Raw genomic sequence first — 21,453 nt, forward strand, 5'->3', positions numbered from 1 at the left:
CAAGCAAATATATATATCCTTTCAATTTTATAAACTTTTATAAACCCAGCCAATATAATCACAATGAACACATCCAAATTAAAATATTTAACATATATAACAACTGCAAAGTGTCTAATTTGTAAACAAAATGATTTACGCACTAAATCCAGCATAAACTCCGGCACAATTTGCATATTTTTAAACTCTCAAGACAGACGTCACATCCCGAACCTCACAGCAATTGGCTGCCGACCGCGTTTTTCGCTTGATATTTGCATAAAGTCGAGAACTGCCCAACCTCTTGACGCTCTTGGTCGCTCTCAACGCTTTCTCCGGTCCGCTGTCAATCCCAAAATGCACTGCGCGAGCGTGAAGCTCGACTTCCATAGGAATGAATTGAAAACGCTCGCTCCGCTCCGCTCGCACCGTGCCAGTGGACACGCACCGAAAGTATAAACAAGCAGAGTTTACGCGCGTTGTGGACCAGCCGAGGGAGGCTGCAAACCTGAGGGTTGTTCCATAAAACAAGATTAGAATACAAGCCCGGCTTATTTTGGTTAGTCAGACTTATTGTCGGTTGATTCTGTTTCATAAAGCAAACTACTTTATGTACTTTATTATGTCTTTCAATTCAAACACATTTAACACAATTATACAAATAGTTATTTAGTTAATGTAGGCTAATATGTATTCCTTCATTTTATGGAATATTCTTTAATTTTAGAGTTGCACATATCTTTTCAAAATGTATACTTTTGCTCTTAATTTCACATTATCCTCTCCATAATGTACTGTATAAACTAAATCTAACCAAACATTCTTTCTCCAAAAAAACAATTATTGCTTTAAAAGCTGTAATTCTCAGCATTCTAAATAAGCATAAGTCATCTTTGTTAAATAGCTTAGGTCCTAAACCCAAAACTATATTTTGTATCTTTATTATATTTGGTTTCTTAAAATAATTCTTACCTGAATTACTTCTGTTCAATTTTTTATTTTTTATTTTAAGTATAAAATATATGCGTGTAATGAGCTCACTGCAACTTATCCTAAAGATGAATTATTATAATTAGAAGATATTTCTGGTGTTATAAAATATCGCATAGGTTGCCTATTCATTTTCCAAGCAAAATGTATATATTGGTCAGAATTATTGCGCTCCTATTTGGCGCGCATGCGCGCAGCAGTGCTCGTTCAATGTGAAGTTTAGCAGCAAAATGGAAATATTTGCACGACTTTCTAAGATTTACAGATGGAGAATATTCCTGTGAAATGTAAGTTTTGCAAACACCATGTCTCAAAACGCATAAAACACCACAAAATATACGCTGTTTGATGGTGGATCGATTTGACGCGTGCACACGCAGTTATCTAGACTAGATAAACCTGGATCAAATTAGTGGGATTGCTTGAACTTGAATTACCTTTTATGAAACCGCTTTAGCCCCAACTTATTTGTTATGCTTATTCAAGTCAGGTTTTGGAGTTTAATCCCCACTTTTCTTAGCATCTTTTATGGAACAACCCTCTGGGGCCTGTTTCAGAAAGGAGGTTCAACCAACTCTGAGTTAAAACTTGAACTCTTGAGTTGACTTACCCTGAGATGGGAAACTCTGAGTTTTCTGTTACAGAACAGCTGAAATTAGTTAGTTCAATCAACTCTGAGTTGACTGACTCTGAGTTAAGTACGGAGCCCCTAAAGGGACATGGTGGTGGAAAAAAAATTAGGATGGGAGAATTAAAAAAAATAAAATAAAATCGTTTGCGTTCACTCGCAAAGATTCCCACGCAAAACATGTTTTGAGCTCGGACAGACACATTTCCTGTTCTGGACAGTTTTTTAATGTTTCATTTTGTTTAATCAGTGAGCGGGAGCACTTTGACGGGAGGATAGAAAAACAGTTAAACAAGAGTGGCAAGTCATAGGGGAGTCATCTACGGGAGTCATCATAATTCATAAATGGTGTTAATAATTTTTTTTTTGTGATCAGCAATATTGTCTCTCTCTTCTAAATGGCACTTGGAATTTTAGAAAAGGGATAAATTGTGTTTGCCTTCATTAAATGCTATGGGACACTGTTTCGTTGCTGTATGACGACCAGTAGAGCAGATATTTCATCGATGATCCATATGATTACACGGTGTGTGTCTAATGGGCTAAATGGTTAATATCTAAATGTAACTTTATATAAGTTCACAACCAGATATTTCACATATTTCATATTTGTCTCCTGTATATAAAAACCTACGGTCGGGGAATATGACTATTCTACAGTAGGCTAGGTCATATATCATTACTTGTCATCTGATCCAACTGATCTATGTGTAGCCTATTATATATATTTTTTTAATTCACAAAAACAAATAGTCTTCTGTAGGCTGAGTGAAGCCCACCTGAATATCTAAAGATATTTTAATCCATAGTGCAGATCTACACTGTAACGTTTATATTTAAATGAACAAAAAACACAAAATTGATCTATGGACGGGACGGTTATATTAATGTGTAAGTTTCGAGCGTCGATTTAGTAGTATATCCCCCTACCGGACGCATCAGCAACAACAGGGGCGTAAAACTGCCTGGGGCGTATACCGGCTCCAGGGCTGCAGCCTCCCCATAGCCTAAAGTCGCATATTACTTCCGCGCTCTTTAAATAACAAAATAATAATAAAAAATCTTTCTTTCTTTCTTTCTTTCTTTCTTTCTTTCTTTCTTTCTTTCTTTCTTTCTTTTCATTTTCACTTTCGAAAACACTCGGATTGCACCACTAGAGGGCGCTGTTGTATTGTATTGACTGATAATGTGCTTCACTTGTCAGTATTTTCCATGGCGTTCATACTTAAATCAAACCAGTGTCTGTACATGAAAATGAAACAGATCAAAACCATTTAATATGCTTATTTGAACAGGGGGATAAAAACTGTGTAAAGATATTAAAGCATATAGACACAACAATTGTCAGATTATTATTTTTTTTTTCAGTGCCATTTTTGCCACTTATACTAACTTGTATATTGTTAGTAATATTTCAAAATGAAAATGATTATCCATCCATATATATGCATATATATATATATATAAGATTTTTTTTTTTTTTTTTTAAATGTGAGTATCAAAACTGTTCTATCAGGCTTCTGGAATGTTTATTTGTTAATCTCTCAGTCATCATTGAATTGCATTATGTTTTGGCCCCTGCAATAAGTACAGAGCTTTATTCATAAAATGTAATATTATCTTACTAAGTTATATTATTGGCAGAAATGGGTGTCAACTGATAATAATATGCATTTTATGTAAATAGTCTGTTATACTGTTGATCTCATTGATTTACATTACAAATATCAGAATTTCATCGTTGTATCAATATAATATCAGCAACTGCAGGACATTGCATATTTTGCTCAGTTTGGTTCTAAATTATGCTCTTTTTTTTTTTTTTTTTTTTTTTTTTTTTTACATAATACCACATATATTATTGTACATTAAAATGTTGTTTGTTATTGTAGTTTTAAGTGGATATGTGGATGAAAGTGCACAAACAGAAAGAGATTTTATCCATTGACTAATGCGTAACCATATTCGGTTTAATGCAACCAATAAAACGAGACAAATATGCCAGAGAAAATATATCAAAATTGTGTTTAGGCTACATTCAAATCTCTTGCATGCAGATACAAAATGTATCGTTCAGAGTGACGTCAGACGCTGAACCGGAAGCTGTTCCGTGTGTTCTCTCTCTCTCTGTGTGTGTGTGTGTGTGTGTGTGTGTGATCGTGGGCTCGGCGATACACTGACAGCTGTACGATACAATGTAACTGCGACGGGTGAGAATGGAATAACCTACGGATACCAGCGCACACGCACATATAAACACCCTGTAGAGCAGCCAGCGTGGATTATGTGTTGATTTAATGAGGACAGTCGTGATTGAAACACGCTGATGTCTTTACACGACCGTTTGGCACGGGAGTGATCTCGCAGATCGCAGAGCCCGTGTTTCATCCCGTCATCCGCAGCTGTTCCGCCCATCATCTGTTCGTTTATCCGCACGCACACCGGGACTCATGGGGAACAGCACATCATGCTGCGTGTCGTCCAGCCCGAAGCTCCGGAGGAACGCGCACTCGAGGCTGGAGCCGTACCGGCCCGAACCGGAGCTGAGCCGAGAGGACACGGGCTGCAACCTCCAGCACATCAGCGACAGGGAGAACATAGACGGTGGGTGTCATCCAGCATCATCCACACACTGATAACAGCCGAGATTCACGACCGTTAACGATAATCAGTGTTAGCCAGTATAACAACTCACTGAAGAGACATCATGAGGGTTCTATATTTAAAAAGTACGTTTCTTTTTTTTTTTGGACACTTTACGGGAAGTACCACGTAAATACCATGGTTTATGCTGTTGACCGTCAGTAACCTACCATCATTCGTACAGTAGGTAGAAGTACCATGGTATTACCCCACTGTACGACGGTAACGCCCTTACTTTATGTTAATATGTTAATAGCACGTGTTTTGCTGCCACACTGTAAAAAAAAAAAAAAAAAAGTTGCTGCATTATTTTTTTTAAGTACAATCAACTTGGATGTTTAAGTCATTTAAACGTACTTAAAAAAATTAGTTGAATATTGTATAACTTTATAAAATTGCTTAACTTATTTTGATGAATCAAATCAATATAAAAACATATGGTGCCATAACTTATTTATCATATTATTTTTACAGTGCACTAGTCTTGTTGGTATATTACAAAAAAATACCATGCTAATCATATTCATGCTAATCATATCATACACAAAACAGCATAGCTAGGGCAGTAAAACTCTGAAAACTTGTTTACCCATCACTGTCATACAAAATATGATATAGAATATATAACCTACAAAAGTAAGGACTTAACCATGCTCATTTACAATAGCATTTACATGACACCCCATGGTATTAGCACAATGTATATTGTTGGACATGTACTATAATAATATTGCATAATTATACTATTAATATACTTCAACATTTACATGATTGTACTCCAAGGTACTTTGAAGAATACTGATATTTCCATACTGTGGTATTACCATAGTAGATATTCTTTGTAGCTACTTAGTTTTACTCACTAACAAAAAATACTATAATAATAAAATTTTTTGGACATGCAATTGTAACTGGTGCTATTCGACCCGTAGCGAGCAGGATTCGAACCGGCGGGCACGCTAAGAAGGATGCTAAAGACTCTAGCGCGCCTCTTGAGGCCGGGGGAGTGAGGTTTACACTCACAGCTCTTACTGACCCACTGCACTTGTTGATAAAATACCATAGTGCTTGAAGAACCATGTAAATGTCATGGCACTTGAATATGGTAATCATTCTGTATCATGGTATTACCATCTGATTCTATGTTATAACCATCTTATCCTACCATGGTATGATGTTACCAAGGGTGTCGAATGGTTCCAGTGTTTGATTCACATTGTGGATTAAAGGTGAATGTTTTTGTGCGTGATCAGAGGTATCTTAGATCACAGCTGTTTGTTGTTCGTTGAATCTGGCAGTCGATCTGATCTGTGCAGTTAATGCTGGACATCTGTTGAAGTGGAGAGTGGATCCAGATACATGAATGTTCTAATGTAATTTAACATCTAAAAGGAGATGGAGGCTGATGAGAGTGTCATGTGACAGCAGGCAGAGCTCATGTATATGAGATATAGCTGATCCAGGACCAGTTACTGATCCACATGATCATTATTTATGTAGTTGTGCAACATGAAAAATCTATAACTAACATATCATTATACTGGAGGTTGGTGCCATGAAATGTTTGTTTGATAAAGGGGCTTAATAAAGGGCCTATTAATGCTTCATGTGTGACCCTGGACCACAAAACCAGTCACATGGGTCAGTTTTTTAAAATTGAGATTTATACATCAACTGAAAGCTGAATAAATAAGATTGCCATTGATGAATGGTTTGTTAGGATAGGACATTATTTGGCTGAGATACAACTATTTGAACATCTGGAATCTGAGGGTGCAAAAACATCCAAACATTGAGAAAATCTCCTGTAAAGTTGTTCATTTATGATCATGATTGTGCTGCATCCACTTACAAAAATAAATGTTTTATATATTTACGGTAGGGAATTTACAAAATATCTTCATGGAACATGATCTTTACTTAATATCCTCAGGATTTTTGGCATAAAAGAAAACGGATAATTTTGACCCATACAATGTATTGTTTGCTATTGCCACAAATATACCCGTGCGACTTATGACTGGTTTTGTGATCCAGGGTCACATTTATGCATTTTGATCGATCTGCTTTTAAATATTTCTGTACTTAAAAATTGATCTTCGTAATCTCAATAACTTTTTTCTTTTTTTAATTCTTGACTAACACTCATGAACGACTGGAAATGGCATGGAAAATAATAGTGTCTTATAAACTCAAGGGTAATTTCTATAGTGAATACATACACACATATATGTATTGTTTGTGTTTTAATATATATATATATATATATATATATATATATATATATATATATATATATATATATATATATTATTTTTTTTTTTTTTGTATTTTGTCATTTTTATACATTTTTATTTCAGTTTTATTTTAGTATATCAAGTTAGACTAAATTAAAATAATGAATGTTGCCTTGGCAACTCTCTGAAATAAGTTTAAGCTTTTTTATATTTTATTTCAGTATCAAAAACAAGTAACAAAACCTAGTTTTGTGTTTCATTTCGGTTAACTGTAATATCCCTGTTTAGCTAAAAAAAAATTTTTTGTGAGTGATTATATAACATAATAAAAAAAAAAAAAAATCTTTAACCACTAATTACAAATTTCAGCGCATTTATACCCTTTAAAATAGGCTTTATGCCGAAGGTCACATGAACAAACTGGAAAACGGGTCTCATTGCATCCGCTTGTTGTAGTAAGTGTTAATGGCAGAACGAACTGAAGCGATATCTATGGACTCAGCTAATCTAGCTAGTTCTTTTTATTGTTACCGTTTTATTTAATTTAAATATCTAAATGTTAGTGAGAAGAAGAAAAAAACTTTTATATATCAATCTGCATATGCGATGGACATCAGTTATGCTCATCTTTGCTCACTCCTTTGAGGGCATCTTGAGTAAAACGGCTCTATATTTACCGAAGCACATACAAAAGACCTGAACTGGAAGCAGTGTGACCTGTTTTTACAGAATACAGAAGTTTGTTGCGCATAACCCCCGTTTGTTTCAAGCACAGTTCTGAGGATAATAATTCTATCCATCCCAAAGTGCATTTACATACAGACACTTTTATCGCACACTCCCATGATACACTGCAAACTGAGGAAGTCCCGTATTTCGTCATATCTAGCCCACCCATGGCAGCTTAGCTCGTGTGCCGTGAGATGAGAAGTGTGTGTTGGGTAAAGATACTCTTTTCCGCGGTCGGGGTCAGTCTGTGCCAGTCTCCTGTGATGGAAGAGGAGTTGGACTGTGATTAACACTGTCCATTGTGATTCAGACAGCTGCTGTGTGAATCAGCTTTATCCTACTGAATAAACCAGTGTCACAGCTCTATTTTCAATCTCTCATTCATGAAAAGCTGCTTCATGATAATGTAATGATTTTACAATGTTATCACATATACATGCTTGTATATCTTTGCATAAAACCTTAAAGGTACAATATGTAAGAATTTTGTATCAAAATATCCAAAAACCACTTGCATATATTTCTTTCAGTTATGTACTTACATTATCCTAAATGTTTCCAAGAATTTGTAAATTCAACGTAATTTGTAAATACAATGACGTAATATCCGCATTATCCCTGGTTTCCGCTCGTACTGCCATAGTAACCATGGCGACAGACGTGGACAACTGCATTACGTCTAGCGCACGCTCACGCTGTTGTTGTTTCGTTCAAACATTATGGACCATGGCCAGCAGACTTTGGGACAAAAGGAGAACTAAAACGAGGATCAATATCAGCGTGGCGTTTTTTAGATGCCGAGAGCTTCACGTCCGCGACTAACTTCGACTTGACGAAAAATTACATATTGTAGCTTTAAAGGGGTCATGATATGGATTTTATTATTTTAATATGTTCCTTGAGGTTCACTTATGTTAGTAAAGAATTTAGATAACAATTAGTAAAGAAAAAATATTTTCTACTCTCATTCTGACCCTCTGTCTGAAGGCTTGGCTCCTTAAAGGCTTGTTAGGAAACGCCCACTGTTATGATTGGCTAAAGTCATTGCATAGGAAACTTTATGGCCACTCGCTATTCCACGCTAGTAAGTGTTTTGAAAACATTATCCATATAAAACTGTCATAGACACAGCATTATGAAATCGTTTACTTACAGTTTGTGATGCAGCTGCTGTCAGATCTAATACAGTTCCTGCTTCATCTTTCAACAAAAGTTTCTTTGCAAACTCCATTACACTGTGCCTCGTTTACAAAAGAAAATGCTTCGAACAAACATATAATCCTCCGACACGATCCAGAATGTTTAAACTGGACGCGTCAAAGCGAATGTTCTTTCACTCTTCCATTTATCCATTTAACGCGTGGAGTATGTCATAAATTGAATGCACATCTGTATACTGTATCAGTGTAGACAGCGTCAGTCATTATAATGGCTTCTATTTGCATTTGACAACTCGCTCAAATCCAGTGTAGGAAAGTGTCAGCTGTTAAGTGACTGAACGCCAGTGGGCGGGGCTTACGGTGTGACTTTATAATATAACGTCTTGCTCTGGAGGCGAGGCAGTCATATTCAAATGTATTTGCCTGTGTGACATCATAGTCACCTAATGTCAAAACGAGCTGTTTTTTGAGCTTGCTATGTTTGTAATGAGGAGGACGTTTAAAGTCATGACACTTTACAATAGTACAAATAGGCAAATTTAGATTTTAGCAAATTTTGTTATTGGTATATAATTCAGTATGATAATATAGGACATTCCTTTTTCTTGAAAGAAATGGCTTTAAACAAAACTCAAGTAAAGTGTCTTCAAAATGAACATTTTGGGCAAATCCTTCCTCTGGGGTTCTTTTTGTGATAATGCAATATGGTTTCCCAATGGACCGATTAAAACTTGTCCCTAAAATTGAGTCGCAGCTTGCCATCAGATTGGACCTTGCAATTTTGAGGGCGGTTCTACCATTTTTTTGTGCAACAGACAGTCGGTGAGGCCTAAACCATTGAATATTTCTTCTTAAAGGATATCCAGCACAGGGGAGTGTGCAGAGCGAGAAACTACGGCACGCGTCTTAAGAGCTAACAGGATTATGTGTTGTTTGCCATATGTCCTGCTAGTTTGTTTCTTTGTTAGTATTGTTTGAATTTTGAATGGAACCATAAAATAGTCAGAGTTCCACACAGTTCCAGTTTGATTTATGTTCTTAACTGTAAGATTACAGTTTACTCCAGGGATACTGGAAGTCCGGCCTGTGGGCCAAATCCAGGCCCCTATACGGTTAGAAATGTCCCACCATGTCAATTCAGAATTTTTATCTGATTAAAAAAAAGAAAGAAAAAAAGTAGTTGCTGCCTTTTCTATCTACACAGAATTCAAGCGTGATGTGTGATGCAACAAAACTATACAAAGACACTTTCTGTGATTTCATCAAACACGTATAATAGGAATGTTCTAGTTCTAGTGAACACCTTTAATTGGTAGATTTTAATATGACAAAGTTGTGATTTTCACACAAATTACATTTTGGGAAATGACTATAATTCAGTTTGTGTGCATGTCCGGAATAGAGACAAAAAAATTAAATCAAAAACCGTCCGGTTCTGATTTATGGCAGGTCGACCGGTGCATCTCTAGCATCCTGGGAAATGAAGTGTTCTAATATACTAATTTATAGGGCACATTTCAAAGAGATCAGTTTGTCCGTTTATCTGTCTATCTCTCTTTAAAGCTAACTCAAACTTAATCCTGAAAGTTAAAACGAATTTCATATTAATTTTAAATTTATTACAAATTTGAATTGCAATTCTGAATCCTGTTTGTGTCCTCAATTAAATTTTAGGAAAGAAACATCTTTTTTTTTTTTCAACTACGGCATTTCTACGTCAGGTTCTGTTCGCATAAGGCCTCTACATAAATACAATTGCATTAAATCTACAGAAGTTCAATTTAAATTAACTTTAGAAAAGTTGTATGGGTGAAAGCACCTATTGACTACTTCTGGGAAATGAAAGTCCTTTTGTAGACTTGAGACCGTTTTGATGAATGAGTTATTTTGCCGAGGTTGTTAGATGTGGAAATGAAAGTATCATTACTAATACAGGTCATTTAATTCATTGGCCCCTGATCGCCCTGAATGGTTCATGAGCTACACAATTTAAGCGTCCCTGGCTTACACTTTTCCACGTTTCCGCACTCATTCATATGATTTCCTTCAACATCTATTCTGTTGAGACCCCAGTCCTGCAATGCAATGTGACTCTGGCATGATTGAGAGTGCAGTACAGTAGGGCGTTTGTTTGCGAGTGCACTGCCTCAGGGTTGTGTTTAGAGCTGTGACCCTCCGATTGTGTGACTTGAAGTCAGACATTATAACTGCTGACTTTAAACCCCGAAGCGTCTATCCAGAAAACTTTCCACAAGTCACCCCCCATGTGAAACATTACTCTTGCTGCCTGCTCCACCTTCTCACATTTTACTCCTCATTAGTCTTGTTCTTTTAAAGCAGTGTCTACATACTCCATGAGTTCTCCTCTGTTCACTAGCTGTGGTACATACTCCTGAGTAGGGCTGCTCTCAATATTTGTTTCATATCAGTTGATAGCGATAATAATCACGATAAATGTTGTTTAAAGGCAGATTTTTTGCTACTGAGTGAAAGTTGTAGAAACCAGACAGTTAATAGTGATTTTAAACACTTTTCACAAATTAAAATGACTTGTTTTGTCTCTTAAACATGTAATATTAGACAGTAGCTTGAGTTGTTACAGTAGCAGTAGCTTGAGTTGTTACAGTAGCAGTAGCTTGAGTTGTTACAGTAACAGTAGTTTGAGTTGTTACAGTAACAGTAGCTTGAGTTGTTTACAGTAGCTTGAGTTGTTACAGTAGCAGTAGCTTGAGTTGTTACAGTAACATTAGCTTGAGTTGTTACAGTAGCAGTAGCTTGAGTTGTTACAGTAGCAGTAGCTTTAGTTGTTACAGTAACAGTAGCTTGAGTTGTTACAGTAGCAGTAGCTTGAGTTGTTACAGTAGCAGTAGCTTGAGTTGTTACAGTAACAGTAGCTTGAGTTGTTACAGTAGCAGTAGCTTGAGTTGTTACAGTAACAGTAGCTTGAGTTGTTACAGTAGCAGTAGCTTGAGTTGTTACAGTAACAGTAGCTTGAGTTGTTTACAGTAGCTTGAGTTGTTACAGTAGCAGTGGCTTGAGTTGTTACAGTAGCAGTGGCTTGAGTTGTTACAGTAGCAGTGGCTTGAGTTGTTACAGTAACAGTGGCTTGAGTTGTTACAGTAGCAGTGGCTTGAGCTGTTACAGTAGCAGTAGCTTGAGTTGTTACAGTAGCAGTAGCTTGAGTTGTTACAGTAGCAGTGGCTTGAGTTGTTACAGTAGCAGTGGCTTGAGTTGTTACAGTAGCAGTGGCTTGAGTTGTTACAGTAGCAGTGGCTTGAGTTGTTACAGTAACAGTGGCTTGAGTTGTTACAGTAGCAGTGGCTTGAGCTGTTACAGTAGCAGTAGCTTGAGTTGTTACAGTAGCAGTAGCTTGAGTTGTTACAGTAGCAGTAGCTTGAGTTGTTACAGTAGCAGTAGCTTGAGTTGTTACAGTAGCAGTAGCTTGAGTTGTTACAGTAGCAGTAGCTTGAGTTGTTACAGTAGCAGTAGCTTGAGTTGTTACAGTAACAGTAGCTTGAGTTGTTACAGTAGCAGTAACTTGAGTTGTTACAGTAGCAGTAGCTTGAGTTGTTACAGTAGCAGTAGCTTGAGTTGTTACAGTAACAGTAGCTTGAGTTGTTACAGTAGCAGTATGAGTTGTTACAGTAACAGTGGCTTGAGTTGTTACAGTAACAGTGGCTTGAGTTGGGATGCAGATGCAAGTTTATGTTTAAACAATCTCATTTTCATAGGGTAAAATTTGGTCTTCCATTTGGATCATGCTAACCATAGGTATAACTGTATAAACCACGCATTACACCTCACTACCATGTAGAGATGCGCGATTAATCGTTAAAAGATTGCAGTCTTATTCCTAAACGACAATGGTTCGCCTGTGTCTATTAAACCTTTGACAAAATCACACTTGAACACTCAAATCTGCGTCGGAGAGAGCAGTTGTCATGTATAGATCATGTATGAACAGTCTTTTCAACCACAGAGCATCGTTTTTTCTGTGTTACAAATCATATCAGTTCATAATATCACAGAAGAACTGGGATAAAAGTTTATAGTTCGGATATAAACACTGATGTCTACAGAAGCGATCAAAATAGAGAAAATTACCTTTTGAAAGTAACTTGACTTCAAATAAAGATAGTCAATTACATCGTTACACCAGTAGGTGGCGATAAGTGACTGTTAAAAATGTATTTGTTATTGAATCATTCATTCAAGAGATTCATTGAAAAAAACACTGATTCATCCAGTAATGAAACAAGTGAAGCATTTTTGAATGAGTCATTGAATCCATAAAATGATCTCATGATTGGAACCTCTAAAAGGTTATATATGTGAAGCACCTGACAGAACCCTTTAAGCTTATATTTAAGAACCTTTTCTTCTCAGAGTGTGTGTTAAACTGCTAAAAAGAGTCCAACACAAAGAAATCTGGAAGAAATGACAAACATAATGTATTTGAAGATTCTGCTCTAAATCATCTGATGTCACATGAGGGGGAGTGAGCTCAAACAAGGCTTATTTTAGCCTATTTGCTCTGCCAGAAATGATAGGGAGATTTGTGTTAATTTCTGCTGTAACAGAGCACAGGTCTGGAGATTAGTAGTGTTTGAAAATCCCTCTGGATTAGCACAGTGACATTAGACAAGTGAACGGACACAAGTGAAGTGTTAAGCCCCGAGTATACCACAGTTTCGACATGAACTCTTAGCATATGCGTACAGCCGAACACATGGCCATTCAAACTCAAAATAGAGTCCGTTTGAGCTTTTAACACAGACGCTTGACGCCCGATGTCTGCGCTATTTCTCTCCAGACGTATTACAGTTAATTAAAATGTTTTAAACTAGTAGGCTATATAAATGTATGTTCGTTTCTGAGTGAACATCTCTAGTTCATTGAAAATTGACCGTTTAAAAGTACTGATTCAGAATTCTGTTAGCATTTTTACTACTGAGGTTTGAATCAGAGAATGTTTGCAATAGTGGAGGAAAGTGTGCCTAAGCTAGATAAGAGCGTGAATATGAGATGAGTGGTGAATGTGGAAAGACTGCTGACTTACACTGCTGACTGCTTTAGCTGATGACGAATCTCAGCAGAAATGAAAGTGCATCAACATAAAATGAGTCAGCCGTAAAAACGCTCTCTAATCGTTCTTAATCACTTTCTCTCTTACTCATGAATGGACCGGACTCCTGTTTGACGTTTCGCAGGGTCCTGTGGTGATTTACTCATTGTGATTTTTGTCCTCTGAAGGAAATGACATACAGGAAGTGCATTGGTTTTCCGTGTCCGTGTGTTGTGTTGCAGATCGTTTCATGTGCGGGTTTGAAGTTTTGAAGTGTGAAACACTCAAAAGTCCTCCACAGGACTGGGTGATACAGCTAATAATATATTGATTTTATATTTTAGCTAGCAATTTTATGAGATTCAGAATCTCAAAATTTGTTCAGAAGTTGCTTGAAAGTTTTTGGTAAATAAAATATCTATATAGTAAAAAATGATAAAGATGTGTTTTTCACATTGTGATAATTATAGGCTATATATATATAGGCCTATATATATTTTTTTTTTTTTGAATTTGTAAACATTGTAATAATTCAATATTTACTTGCATACACTCTACTGTTAAACAGTTTGGGTAAGATTTTTTACAATATTCTTTTTTACACTCTTATTTAAATCTCTCCAAGGTTGCATTTATTTGATCAAAACCACTGTAAAAAGAAAATCGAAGTTGTAAATAAAGCAAAGTAAATCCTACGCCAATTTTTAAAAATAATAAAATAACTATTGTGAAATATTATACGTTTTATACGTACATTTAAAATGACTGTTTTCTATTTGAATTTATTTTAAAATGTAACTCATTCCTGTGTTGGCAAAGCTATTTTCAGTAGCCATTTCCAAACTTCTTTCATTAAAAAAATTATTTAAAAAAATTATAAATTGAACATGATTCTTCAGAAATCATTCTAATATGCTGATTTGCTGCTCAAGAAACATTTCTTACTATCAATATTTAAAACAATTGTGCTGCCTAATTTGTGATTCTTTGATAAATAGAAATAGCATTTGTTTGAAGAAATCTTTTGTAATTTGTAAAAACATGTCTGTACTGTCGCTTTTGATCAATTTAATGCATCCTTGCTAAATAAAAGTATTAATAATTAATAAAATCACACTGACCTCAAACCTTTGAACAGTAATGTACGGTATATATTATTAAATCTGTTTAATGATATAACCTACAACGCAGCGACTATCATGAACTGAATCAAATCCATATACATTGTGGCTACTGGGGGGTGTTTCTGATTCTGAGACATAAAACATGTTTGTCTTGGTGTTCTTCACATTCATGAGTGTCAGGAGGAGCGAGTGCAATCATTGGGAATTTTAATGGCCAAATAAAAAGAACATTAAAATGATTGCAGTATTCATGATGTAGGTTAATGTTGTAATGATTAAATACTATAATGTATGTCATAAATAGTCATTTTATCACCCAGCACTGCTTCCCCCAATGGCTTCACTTTGTGTCTCTTTGCTGGTGTATTTTTTTTTTATAATTCAGTGTCCTTTTGTTTCATTTGGAGCTCTTTTAAAAGCGTTTCTGTCCACATCTATGGTTATACACTCACCTAAAGGATTATTAGGAACACCTGTTCAATTTCTCATTAATGCAATTATCTAATCAACCAATCACATGGCAGTTGCTTCAATGCATTTAGGGGTGTGGTCCTGGTCATCTCCTGAACTCCAAACTGAATGTCAGAATGGGAAAGAAAGGTGATTTAAGCAATTTTGAGCGTAGCATGGTTGTTGGTGCCAGACGGGCCGGTCTGAGTATTTCACAATCTGCTCAGTTACTGGGATTTTCACGCACAACCATTTCTAGGGTTTACAAAGAATGGTGTGAAAAGGGAAAAACATCCAGTATGCAGCAGTCCTGTGGGCGAAAATGCCTTGTTGATGCTAGAGGTCAGAGGAGAATGGGCCGACTGATTCAAGCTGATAGAAGAGCAACTTTGACTGAAATAACCACTCGTTACAACTGAGGTATGCAGCAAAGCATTTGTGAAGCCACAACACGCACAACCTTGAGGCGGATGGGCTACAACAGCATAAGACCCCACCGGGTACCACTCATCTCCACTACAAATAGGAAAAAGAGGCTACAATTTGCACGAGCTCACCAAAATTGGACAGTTGAAGACTGGAAAAATGTTGCCTGGTCTGATGAGTCTCGATTTCTGTTGAGGCATTCAGATGGTAGAGTCAGAATTTGGCGTAAACAGAATGAGAACATGGATCCATCATGCCTTGTTACCACTGTGCAGGCTGGTGGTGGTGGTGTAATGGTGTGGGGGATGTTTTCTTGGCACACTTTAGGCCCCTTAGTGCCAATTGGGCATCGTTTAAATGCCACGGCCTACCTGAGCATTGTTTCTGACCATGTCCATCCCTTTATGACCACCATGTACTCATCCTCTGATTGCTACTTCCAGCAGGATAATGCACCATGTCACAAAGCTCGAATCATTTCAAATTGGTTTCTTGAACATGACAATGAGTTCACTGTACTAAAATGGTCACCAGATCTCAACCCAATAGAGCATCTTTGGGATGTGGTGGAACGGGAGCTTCGTGCCCTGGATGTGCATCCCACAAATCTCCATCAACTGCAAGATGCTATCCTATCAATATGGGCCAACATTTCTAAAGAATGCTTTCAGCACCTTGTTGAATCAATGCCACGTAGAATTAAGGCAGTTCTGAAGGCGAAAGGGGGTCAAACACAGTATTAGTATGGTGTTCCTAATAATCCTTTAGGTGAGTGTATTTCTTTGCCTACTTTTCTAAGTATGTCTGTAGACAGTCTGGGCTGAACTGATCTGCATGGCCATCTGACCTCTTTGTAAACCACTTTTCACTCTTGTAGGACAGTGGATGCCCCTAGTTCTTTATCTCCCACTAGGGGTGGGCGATATGACCAAAATCTTAGATGAGTAATTTTTTTTTTTCACGATAATGATACATATCACAATATAGTTATTTTTGCTTTAAATAAGGTTTTTATATCATCACAATTTTATAATAATTGTGTGACATAATTCTTAAAACCAATTTCAATATCACAAAAAAACTAAAGAAAACTCTTAAGCTTACTGAAGACCAGTAAACATCCAGTGATACAATAAGGACAAATGAATTAATTACAAGCAATAGGACAACAAACTACAATGGAACAAAGAAATAGACCTACCTGGAAAACTTCAAGCAGAAAGAATAAGAAATACTAGCCTATATAAATTGTTTAAAGTGATCAAATGTATAAAACACACTTTATAAAGTAAATTATTAAGGTGAGACAAATGTGATTCAGTGAAGAGCAGTGAGAGATTTTCTTCTTTTTCATTTGATTAACATTAATGACAGATGACAGCAGGTTTATTAGGCTGCTGTCACTTTAAGAGCGAATGCATGGATCAAATATACTGTCACGTATGCATTTTCTTTCTCAAATGATTATGTTCATTTGAGACATAAATTACAGTGTTTACAAGGATACTTGCAAAGATGGATATTTTGATACACAAGTATGTGAATTTAACCGTTGAAGCCCAAATAGGCGGCAAAATGATTTAAATTCAGTACTCACTTCATGTGCGCTCGCATATATTGAAATGATGAATAATCACTGAAGCTGTCAATAACAACGCAAAATACACAAATCTCCTGTTATAATCAATGAAGCCGAAGCGGTCTACGCTGTGCGACAAATCTTTTATTGTCATCGTGTTTATATCTGTTAGTTATAATGAAAGGATTAGCGCCAAACAAAATCTGACTAACTTAAACACATCTGATTGGCCACTGCGTTCACACACTCATCAGGTACGTCTGTGATTGGCTACAAAGCTCAACGCTGCATAAACGTTGTAAATAGAAACCTCTGACGTTCTTTCAGAGGAGCGTTTTAAAGCAACTGTAAGTATGTTGTGCTTCCAACACTATATTTGCTTTGTTGAACACCGGCTATCAGTGTGTACCGGTACTGAAGAATGTCAGATTCATTTATCAAATAAATCTCTGGCATGACAAAGATTCATTTTGGCGGCCACCAAAATATTTTCAATACAGAAAAAACCCTGGATGAATAGAAAGTTCAAAAGAATTTGAAATAGAAATCTTTTGTAACATTATAAATGAGAACCTGGCCTTAGAGAACGCTTAAAGAACATTGCACTGCATTTTCACTCGATGGGTTTTGTGAGGTCCTCCTGTAAAGATCAGTGGATGTGGGAGAGGGTGCCTGTTCTTTCAGCATCAGTCTGTACACGTGGATATATTTTTCACAAGGCCTTCAGGCTAAGCTTCAGGAGTTTGACTTTTGACGTACTAACACATTAATCAAACATTTGAAATTTGAGATGGAGTGTTTGATCTTTTGTGGGAAACCTTGCGGTCGGAACAGACACTCTAATAATATCAGTTATCAGAAAGCTGCAGCACTGTTTTGTTGTAAGTGATGTGCTATAAATACAGCATGCCTTTTAGAAAGGAAAATTAAACAATAACCCACAAAAGTGTAGTTGTGATTTTACCATGCTTAAAGACTGCATTAAATGATTTAACATAAAACGTAAATATGCTACCGTTCAAAAGTTTTGGGTCAGTATGTTTTTTTTGAAAGAAACTAATACTTTTCTTTAGCATATGCATTAAATTGATCAAATGTGAAAGTAAAGACTTTCGTTCTTACAAAAAATACATTGCAAAGAAATGCTGTTCTTTTAAACTTTCTATTCATCAAAAAATCCTGAAAAAATGTTTCCACAAAAATATTAAGCAGCAAAAAACGTTTTCTTGAGCAGCAAATCAACATATTAGAATGATTTCTGAAGGATCATGTGACACTGAAGACTGGAGTAATGATGATGAATTACATTTAAAAAATAGTAATTTTAAATCGTAGTAATATTTCACAATATTATGTTTTTTGATCAAATAATCAGCCTTGGTGAGCAGAAGACACTTCAAAAACATTATTTAATTTAATTTAGACCAACATAAAATGTGTTAATAATAATTACAATATTTCACAAGTAATATAGTTCATTAATATAGCTAATTAGTGATGTTGTAGATATGTAGACTAGGTGCATTAATGTAACAACTATTTTTACACATACTTATTAAAATATATTTCTGAGTTGGAATCGTCTGTGTATTTCAGCACATCAACTACTGTGTCTTTTTATTATGTTTTCTCCTCTCAAGAGAGCAGAGACTCATTCATTTCTTTGGGCAAAAGGCCCAGCACTGAGGGCTAAATGAATCAGAATTGAATCAGAATCAGGCTGTTTGTATGTATAATCATTATGCTAATGGTATCTACTTCAAAAGACCAATGTGCTATAACCAAATAAATCCTCTCAAACCTCTCTCTTGGTTTTGTGAAGCCAAATGACCGTGAGCTGAGTGGAGGAGGAACGTGTTCAGCGACAGCTCTTATGATCTGCACTGTAAACATTAGACAGATTTGTTTGCACTGGTCTGTAAAATTTAGTAGTTAAAGGGATAGTTGAAAAATAAAAATGAAAAATGTTAATTACTCAAACCTGTATGACAAAAATAATGGGTTGTTCTTCACACTAAGACATTGTATTAGTGGTCGACCGATATATATCGGCAAGACCGATATATCGCCCGATATTTGACATTTTTCAATTCGACCGATAAGTTTAACTGTTTGGCCGATGTGTGCGCTTAACAGATATGTCTGTGATTAGCTACAAATCTCAACCCTGCAAAAATAAGTTTAACTGTTTGGCAGATGTGTCTTTTATTTTGACGGCTCACCAGACTTTTATTTTGACGGCCGTGAGAACGACAGCTCCTGAGCGCACAGCGTTCATTACTTTACCCTCTCCGTTTATCAGTTCTGTCTAATACTTTTATTGGTCAGAACTTCTAAACAAAGAGAGTAAACTGTATACTGAAAAGTATTATAGTGTCTGCTTTTTTATTATTAATAAGCATTAGGATGGCAATCACTATAATATGTACTCATCTTCCGTCAGCGTTCAGCAAACACTTATTTATATCACTTAAGAGTCTTTGAATATCTAATAAACATTTAATTTCACGAACCTTGCAGACTTAATTGAATCCAGCTGTGAGATCTTCTGAAGTGTGCATTTATAGACTGCATAAAACGAGTGTATTCAGTGTGTGATGGTCGGTCCGTGGAAATAGGAAATTACGTGGAAACGCAAGATGACAAACTTTAAACCCTTGATTTCAAAGTATCCTGTGCTACAGTATATCCAGTTGCTCACTGTAATATTCATGTAATTTAAAGTAAGTGTCACCTTCTCTTTATTTGAAAAAAAAAAAAAAAAAAAATGTATCTCAGTGCACACAAACTTACCAGATTACTGAGTGCCTTGTTGGTTACAGTGTTTAGTTCATTTTTATTCATATTTTTTTTAAACAATTTCTTTATTTGTAAAAAAAACTATAAGGATTACATAATCAAGAAGTTGCCATCTAAAGTATAAGTATAAGGTTCCTGCCACTGTTTTGACTTTTTACACATCTAAACTCTTCATGAGTTCTCAACCATCATATACAGACGTACAACGAGTGTGTTTAGCCCAGTACACAGCATCGTTTTGGATGTTCGTTAAGTGCCGTCGGAAAATATACGGCATAAAACCCTTTTTTGTGTGTGTGTGACTTTAGGCTCAGTGTTAAAAATGACAGTGTGAACGCTATGCGATCCAGGACTAAGGGTGTGTTCACACTTGTAGTTCGGTTCATTTGTTCCGGACCAAAAAAACACAAAAAACATTTAGTCCTGGTCCGCTTAGCGGTCACTTTGGCATTTTAACTTGAAGATACCAAACCTAAAGTTATATAGGGATATGTTCACAACCTGATTGGTCAGCTTTTATTATGAATATTTTTCTAGAACTTGAGCTAGAACATCCAAAACAATGCTGTGAAGAGCTTATAAAATGTGTAAAGGAGTCAAAACAGCGGCAGGAATCCCTCCGTCACACACACAAACGAAGATCTGCTGTGAGGAGACGTGGTTCTGATGCCTGTACTGAACTGTGATGGGAAAAAACTGGTATACTTGAGCATTCTGTCCTTTTTAGGGTCGTATCTTGTGACATCGTGTCCTGTTTTGGGTTCGTTTACATGTCTTTGGTCCGTGTTGCGTTTATATTTCATTCGAACCGTGCTAGAGTTCGTTTGGAAGGTGACCGAAATCCATCTTTTCAGCGTCTCGGTCCGCTTGTTTATTGCGCACCAGTGTTCAGATGTCAGCGTTCACACTTATTCAAATGAACCGCACTAACAGAGCGATCGCACCAGGGTTCGTTTTAATCCAACCAAACATGCCAAGTGTGAACAGCTGAACACACCCTAAATGTATCATTTTCTTTTTTGGTCTGGACCAAAACAACCAAGAGAACCGAACTACAAGTGTGAACACAAGCTAAGATCTCGGCATCGCCATCAAAAAAAATCAATATCGGTCGACCACTAGAACATAGTGCACAAGCTATGCACTTTTATTCTGAAACTTGGAGCTTGAGTAAATGTCCATTTTTTGGGTAAACTACTCCTTTAACAGAGTTTGTGTGTGTTTTGTTTGGGCGATGAAAAGCAGACGTCTGCATCAAAAGCACCGCAGGCGAATCCACGAGGGCCATTGTTGAGCGGGTGTAGGAGTCATAGACCAGCTTCAGAGACGTGCATAAATATCACACAGTCCTTTCATTAAACCTCACAGACAACAGCCAGCTGGGCAAAACCCCCTTCAGAGCTCAGCTATTTTCTGTCTGTCTAGCCTCTCTTCCCTTGAGTATCCTCTTTCTCTCTTACATCGCTACAGTAAGGCGTCTGCCCTCCTCCCAAAACAGCGCTATGGAAACCCATCCCGGCCCTCAAGCATCGCAGGGGGCGGAGCTTGGCTTGTAGTAATTATGCATGGCACTTTGGGCTGACAGTGTAGGATATGTGCCCAGATTTTTCTCCCTCAAAGCGTTTTTTTTTTGCGTCAATATTT

The 21,453-nt window shown here is 36.6% G+C and overlaps 1 protein-coding gene across 4 annotated transcripts in view; it reads left to right on the forward strand.

Moving 5' to 3' along the window:
• Window positions 1–3,094: 3,094 nt before the first annotated feature.
• Window positions 3,095–21,453, forward strand: part of ccny (cyclin Y) — a 58,732-nt gene continuing 40,373 nt past the window's right edge. For all 4 annotated transcript variants that reach the window (XM_084102232.1, XM_084102234.1, XM_084102235.1 and 1 more), the window contains exon 1: window positions 3,095–4,201. In XM_084102232.1, the coding sequence (XP_083958358.1) occupies window positions 4,048–4,201 (154 nt within the window). In that variant the 5' untranslated portion in view covers window positions 3,095–4,047. The remainder of the gene's footprint in view (window positions 4,202–21,453) is intronic.

Source organism: Abramis brama, assembly GCF_963993115.1.
Source record: "Abramis brama genome assembly, chromosome: 24".
In the NCBI taxonomy this organism is placed as follows: domain Eukaryota; kingdom Metazoa; phylum Chordata; class Actinopteri; order Cypriniformes; family Leuciscidae; genus Abramis; species Abramis brama.